Here is a 7,500-nt window from a genome sequence, read left to right as displayed (position 1 = left end):
GAGATCGAGAACCACCGTCGTGAACGTTTCGAGTCGAGTTTGTAAGACGATAAGCTTTATGGCAATTGATCTGCTTGGATTTAGTTCGATGTACGTGCTACAAAATGATATCGTTTGATAGAATTTGTTTAAATATATTAAAACAATTCGGAAGTGAATGCAATAATAATACTATTGAGAAAAAAGAATTGCGATTTTATATATTTATTACAAATTACTATATACGTTTATAAGTTTTCATTTAGATTACTATTACTATACACGTATATAAGTTTTCATTTAGACAATACTTTTTACGTTAGAACAATAATAATTGATAAAAAACGTGATAGTAATAATCTCATCGAGAAAAATAATAATGTTGGAAATTAATAAATATAAATATATATATATATATTTTTTTGTTTTTGTTTTTTTATAATATTTTTTCATTTGAACGAAAACAATTGACGGGGAACATAAACGATAGTGAATGATAAAGAGAAATAATTATACTGGATCAAGAAAATTTAGTTTTTCGTTCGAGAATATACATTAATGTCTATCTTTGTATTATTCAATTGTTTAGATTAGATTTATATAATAAATATTCGTTAGATTTGACAAAGAACATCATCCATTCGTCTTCGTTTCCTCTTGGAATTAGAAACAAGTCACGTGAATAGCATCGTACCAGCCGCGTCGTGCGAAATCAATTTACGGGAAGCGCGTTAAAAAAGAAACGAGGAGACCTATCTACCGGAAAGGTCTAATTTTCCATATTCATGAGGAAGCGAGATGAAAATTCGTTCCTTCCGTCGTGACCGCGGACAAAAAAAAATATTTTCTCTCTCTCTCTCTCTCTTTTTCTTTTTTTTTTTTTATCTACTTTTCTCTGTATTTTCAACTTTTTTTATTGTTTTCTTTTTTTTCAATCCTCTTTTTTTTCTATTTTGTCTTTTACTTTTCTTTCTTTTTTTTTTTTTTTCACTTTCAATTTTTTCTCTCTATCTCTTTTATCCTACTGTATCTTTCGATTTTTCATGAAACTCGATTCGCGTATCCAACGAGTGAACTCGTTTCGGGAACGATTGAGAAAATTCGACCATACGTCGTTGTACGAACGGAGAAACGAAGAAACGGAAAAGTTATTTCGCGATTATAAAAAAGAAGAAGAAGAAAAAAAGAAAAAGAAAATAAAAAGAAATATAAAAGAAGATGAAAAGAAAGAATAGAAAAAAAAGGAGATCGCTCCTATCGTCGGTTAACCGACAACGAGCCATTATTTTTTAACGAACTCGATTTAAAAGATGAACGAAGGGTCGATCTTACCGCGATAATCGCGAATATCGAAATGAATGGTAACCATGCAAATCACGATTGGCACGTTGGCGAATGCCGTGCGATAGTTGGTATCATTTGAAAGATTCGATTCCGTCGAAATGAAGCACCTATCTTCGTATCTATACGTTATCAAACGAGCTCGGTTAAGCGAGACGGCGCTGAGATGTTATGCGGCCTTTTTGAATTTCTAATAGGGATGCAAATTTTCTTGTCTCACTAACGACATGCCGCAAATGTTATAAAAGGATTCGATCTGGTATAGAAGAACAAAGAATATCTTCAAAGAGTTTATAATCAAAAATGGAATAAAGTTATATTGAAATCTTGGACAATATGACTACGTGGATATATTTCAATACCATATATATACACACACACACACACACACATGTATATATAATATATTATACGTTAGTTTGCAAAATGCTGTTCGAAAGCGTAATAAATAAATAATTACAAGTGATTGATTAATATTCAAATCCTAATGATGTAATCACTTAATCCCCTCCAGATTTCAGAGATGCTAGTTTTGATTAAACCATACGTAACCAAATAATATTTGCGTGATTTATGTGTGCAAATGAAATATCTATCTATCCAGTCATAATCCACTAATATCGAATGGCATGATTTTTTTAATATTCATATCGTAACTCGTTAATCGGCATTTTTTTCTTTCATATTTTGAGGAATGGAATATGAGATACGATATACGATCTATTTTCACGAATAATAAATTTAATTTATAAAAATATGATTTATTTAATATTAATAATATAAGGGGATAAAAAATATGTTCTGGTAGAAATTTTGTTTTCCTTCTTTTTTCTTTTTCTCTTTTTTTTTTTTTTTTTTTTTTTTTTGTAAATAGATACAATATATCGTTCGTTTCAATGGATATTAGAATGTCAATGATATGATTATTGTTTTGACGTTACAAATGAATTTTTATACCGTTTTAGAAACGAATTGAATTCCACCAATAGGTTAACTCTACTTGTGCACACCTCAAAATAATTTCAATTTATGCACTTGGGATGCGCTGAAGTACCTCAGGCACTTTGAACAGCTGTCATTTATACAGACTGTTTAATTTTGTCTCTAAAATAAATATTCTTTGAAATTTCGGAAATAATAATCATTAGCTTTGAAAATGCATTTTCAATTCTGTTATAAAAAAAAAAAAAAAAAAAAAAAAATTTCACGCATCATGCAGTGCGCATGAAATTGTTTTAATTGAGCTCAAAATTGATCTGAGAGTGTTTTACATTCCATCGGGAATAATTAGGATTAATAATGAAATTATTGAAGACTTACCCAGTTCTAGCGAAATTGGCGAAATATTGAATGATGCTCTCCGATAGTGCCACCTCAGATCGCGTGTAATTCTTCGGGAAGTGTGCGAATCCGTCTACCAAAGCGGCGCCAAAGACGAAAGGTAGCTCCTCACCATGAACGGAGCCCATTTTCTGCAAAGCAGTTTATCTTACTGTGACCGAGCCTCGTGAAATATTTGTGCAACCTAGGAAAACGTTGAAAGAAATGGAAGAGAAAAGGCGAGAAAAGAGTTTTCCGATTTTCCGGAGCACGGAATCATTGATGTTTCTTCCGTTCACCTTTCGACGAGAAAGCTTTCTTCTTTTATTTTTCTCTTTTAGTGAAAGTAAAAAAGGAAAAAAAAACAAAAAAAACAAAAAAACAAAAAATAGAAAAAAAAAGAAAAGAAAAGAAATCTAGAAAGTTTAAAGAGTAAGTTAAATGTAGAGAAACAATTTAAACGAATAATCGTTTGATTTATCTATTTAAATATTTTAAAATATTTATCGTTATAACGTAAAAATAAAATTTTAAATTCGACAAATAATTTATATTCTAAACGTTCGATCGATTAAAATAATTCTTTATTACAGACAATTAACACGTTTAACGTCAATCTCATTAAAGAATTTATTTTAAACGTTTTTAAGATAACTTTTGCTCTACGTTCATAAGGACGAACTAAATTTCTAAAGTGAAACAAAATATTACAACGAATTATCTTAAATATTTTAAGTAAAAAGTATTACGAATGTCATAGAATTAATATATATATATATATATATATATATATATATATATATATATATATTTAATTATGCACTATTTAATAGTTAACATATCAAAGAAAGTTTTATTTTATTATTGGTGAATTGAAATATTTCATTCGATATAAAAAATATAAATATTGAAATAAATCGTATAATAACGTTCGACAAATATATTTGTTTGATAAAAATCTCAACGTGTATACATTCCATATTGCGAGTTGATAAATTTAAAGAATTTTTTTTTCTTTTCTTTTTTTTCTTTTTTTTTTCTTTTCTTTTCTTTTCTCTTTTTTTTCTATTCCGTCCGTTTCGTTCCTTTTGTTTCTTAATGCCAACGCAATAAAGGCAAGAGGATTTATGATCTCACGTTGGCGTGTACGACGGGCTCGAAGCTATAACGCGTTAATATGTCGGAAAGATTGTCGTCGCTCTGGCAAACGTCTCCCAGTGGCGAATTTATCTGGTTCTTGGCACAGGACACGTACGAGTAATTCAATTTCTGTGGCGACTCCTTTCGTGCGAGATTAGTTACGTTACTATAAGAAAACGCGACGTTTTAAAACAAAACAGAACGAACGTTTTGAACTAAAAACTGAAAGGGCGGACTCCCGTGCATTTCTCTCATCCGCACATTGCTTTTTCTAAAGATGAAGCGAATCAAAGTAAATTAAAGACGGTCGTTGAAAACGTCTAAGAAAATGATTAATTATATTGGAAAATTTACGATCGACGAAAATTAATCGTGTAGATACGGTATTACCTTGAAATCGATCTTTCGTTAATCTTTTTTCATATTTACAAAAAAGTTGAACAATGTGAAATTATAGTATTACTTATATTGGTACAAATAATGTATTATAGTAAGTATAACTCGTAATAAAAATATGGATATAAGGTGAAAATTAATTTTTGTCATGATAAAATGAATAATAAAATAAAAAAAAAAAAGAAAAAGAAAATACGAATATAGTATGTGTATGAGAGTATCATTTTTACTTCATTGCGCGATGTTATAAAAAAATTTAATTTTATAATAAAACGTTATGAAAGGAGTGAATTAAAATGAATGAAAAATATTATTGAGTATGGCTTTAAATTTCAAGTATAATATACTTATGAAGTAATTTAAACTCTATATTCTTCGATTGAAATTAATTTCTAACGTGGTTACTATGTATTTCAACAAAACTTCGTAGACGATGGTAATACGGGATTTTCAAAAAGTATCGCGATTCTCGTCGAATTAGTTTTTTCTACAGAGTTCCACCATTATTTCAGTAGGATCGCGTTCAATAGGTTCGATTTCACCGTATCGAGGAACCATTAACTGACGAAATTGCTTCGAGATCGAGTCCTTTCGCACGATGGAAGCAATCGTCTTTACGTTATCTATCCTTTCGATATATACTTTTGACTATATCGCCTAAATCAAGAACTATTCCCAGACGGAATGACTTTCTTTTCATTGAATACAGAAGAAACGTTTCGTGGCGGATGAAATTGCTGATAATTTCAATGAGCCTTTGATCATTTATTTTTCTTTTATTTATTTATTTTTTCTTCGTTAATTTTTTTTTTGTTGGATAATACAATTTTCATACAATGCAATCTTCTTTTCTATCCCTGAAGTTAATAAATAAATCATCGAATTTTTAATATCAGATAATAGATTTTAAAGAATATTTTTTATTCCTGGATTATGTATATTATCTTGTAAATGGTACAACAGTATTATACATAAGTACACACAAAAAGGGAATAGAGAAGAAGTAGGTTAAGGAAAAGAAAAAGAAAAAAGAAAAAACAAAAAAAAAAAGAAAAAAAAAGAAAAAAGGGAAGATCAGAATTGGGGTCGGAGAGTTTAAGAGTAATAGGAAGAAGAAAAAAAAACTGGAAGAAGAAAATGCATTAAGATTAAAGAAAGATCTTACTTCGTTTTCTCTGCGTTAATTCGAGTAGATTTTATCCACGGAATTTTATTATCGAATGAATAGTGATTCGTTTAAATGTATATTCAATTGAATCATTCCTATTATTCGTTATATTCCTGTAATATAAATTTCTTAACTTTGATAATTAATAATCGATTTGCTTAGTTGACTAATTATTAATTCGATTATGGTTTGATCGTGCTTCATTCAAAAATCTTCGATTAGATATTATTTATTTCCATTCTTAAATCGTAATTTTTTATATATGATTAATTAACAATTTCAATTGAAACTTTAATGTTCATCATAAATTATTCCTATTGTATTGTATCTTCATAGCCGCAATCGTCATAATGCTTTCGTGCGTTCGAAATTTCGCAAATTCGAAATATTTGAGTGATCGTAAATCCGATAGTATTTTAACTTCATTCGGTCTTGTAATCGTCTCATTCGCAATCTTCAAAGACAAATGCTATATTGACAAAAAGCTCATGAAACTTAAACGTATTTCCTGTTATTCATTTGATAACCTCGTGCAATCTTGAAACTGCGTTTCAGCTAGAAAGCTCTTGCAATACCCCTTATCTTTGGAGCTTTAAGAATTCGCAAACATCTACATTTTGTAATGTAAATAAGGATATTGTCCATAAAGCAAATGTATATTTCAATACAATACTTTTGAATTTATTTCAATTTCATTTATACATATACATTTCATTAATAGAAAAATCTCAAGAGAAATGAAACGATATTATGTACAAATATCCACGTAATACTTTTAACGTAAAATAATTTTATTCTTTTGTCCTTTTCTTTTTTTCTTTCTTTCTCTCTTTCTCTTTCTCAAAGATTTTTCCTCAAAAGTATTACGTATTACGCGTTTGACTCATGTGTTTCTATACATTCACGATCTTTCAAACGAAACGAATTTGCTTTGTCAGCATTTACTACGTATAGTACATATTTACTTATGCGCGTATGAAGTCATACGAAAAACATAAACAAGCGGGGGAGGAGATGGGGAGGGGTTATTCGGGACATTGAGTTTCCTTGAATTCGGTCACGTGTATACTTATAGAAAATGTATAAAACAAGGAAGGAAGTAAACGTATAGAATAAGCATAGCGATAAATAAACTCAGCCTTGGTTCAAGCTTAACTTTTGGAATATACAGGAACTACTTTTGCTCCCTTATGCGTATAGAAAGTTATCCTTCCTACGATTATTATTAATATACGTATTAAAGAGTTTCTATTTAAAACTTCTTTTTGCGGGATAAACTCAAGAAAGTAAATACTTACTTAAGTATGTAAGAAGAGAGAAATCGTTAAGGGAGAAGGAGTTTCTTCAGAGGAGGAAAGAGAAATTGTTCCGAATCGTAAACTCAGTCGAAATTCAGAGGAAACGAGAAGGTAGAATCGGTCCGATATATCTAAACGCGCAATGTACCTACGTTCTGTAATGAAATTAATGGTATTAGAGGCCGCACTAGTATGTATATCTCGTGTGTTAGCTTGGATTCTCGACAATGACGAAATCCAGTTGGCGAAACAACTTCGATGAACCTTCTCTACAGTTAGACAGTGATGGATACGCGACACGTACACTGCCCTTGCAAGTTCGCGTTTTGGATTTGGTTTCTATGTCCTATCCATGCTCTCTACGATTTCTCTTATTCCTTCTTCCTTTTACTTCTCCCTTTCTATCTCTTTCTCTCTTTCTCTCTCTCTCTCTCTCTCTCTTTCTCTCTCTTCCCTATTTCTAACTTTCTATTTCTCTATCTATTTATATGTATCTCTCTATATCCAACTCTTCTTCTTCATCGCTTTAATCTACACGAATCTAATAGTATTTATATTAGATGGAAGATTTCATAATAACAAAAATAACAAAAAATATTTTATCATTTATTTATTAATTTATTTATTAATTTATTTATTAATTTACTGTAAATTACATTGTAATATTAATTTTTATCTATATATATATATTTATTTATTTCGAAATAAAATAATAAATAAATCATTTGTTTTTATCTCAGTCTCTATTAAAAAAATATTATATCTATAATTTTTTAAGTTTTTATTTTACGATTCATTAATTGATTAAAATTCTATGAATTCTTGTCGCAATAAATAAAAATTTTATTTTTAATCGAA

At 29.4% G+C, this 7,500-nt stretch overlaps 1 protein-coding gene across 6 annotated transcripts in view; it reads right to left on the bottom strand.

The window, feature by feature from the left end:
- Positions 1–7,500, bottom strand: part of NLG-4 (neuroligin 4) — a 230,188-nt gene that overhangs the window by 30,207 nt on the left and 192,481 nt on the right. For all 6 annotated transcript variants that reach the window (XM_035873316.2, XM_035873318.2, XM_035873315.2 and 3 more), the window contains one exon: positions 2,641–2,792. In XM_035873316.2, coding sequence (XP_035729209.1) covers positions 2,641–2,792 — 152 coding nt within the window. The remainder of the gene's footprint in view (positions 1–2,640; positions 2,793–7,500) is intronic.

This window comes from Vespa mandarinia, chromosome 10 (genome assembly GCF_050613455.1).
Source record: "Vespa mandarinia isolate Hongniang chromosome 10, ASM5061345v1, whole genome shotgun sequence".
NCBI classification, from domain to species: Eukaryota; Metazoa; Arthropoda; class Insecta; order Hymenoptera; family Vespidae; genus Vespa; species Vespa mandarinia.
The sequence above is the reverse complement of the archived record's forward strand: the minus strand, read 5'-3'. Positions and strand labels throughout refer to the sequence as shown.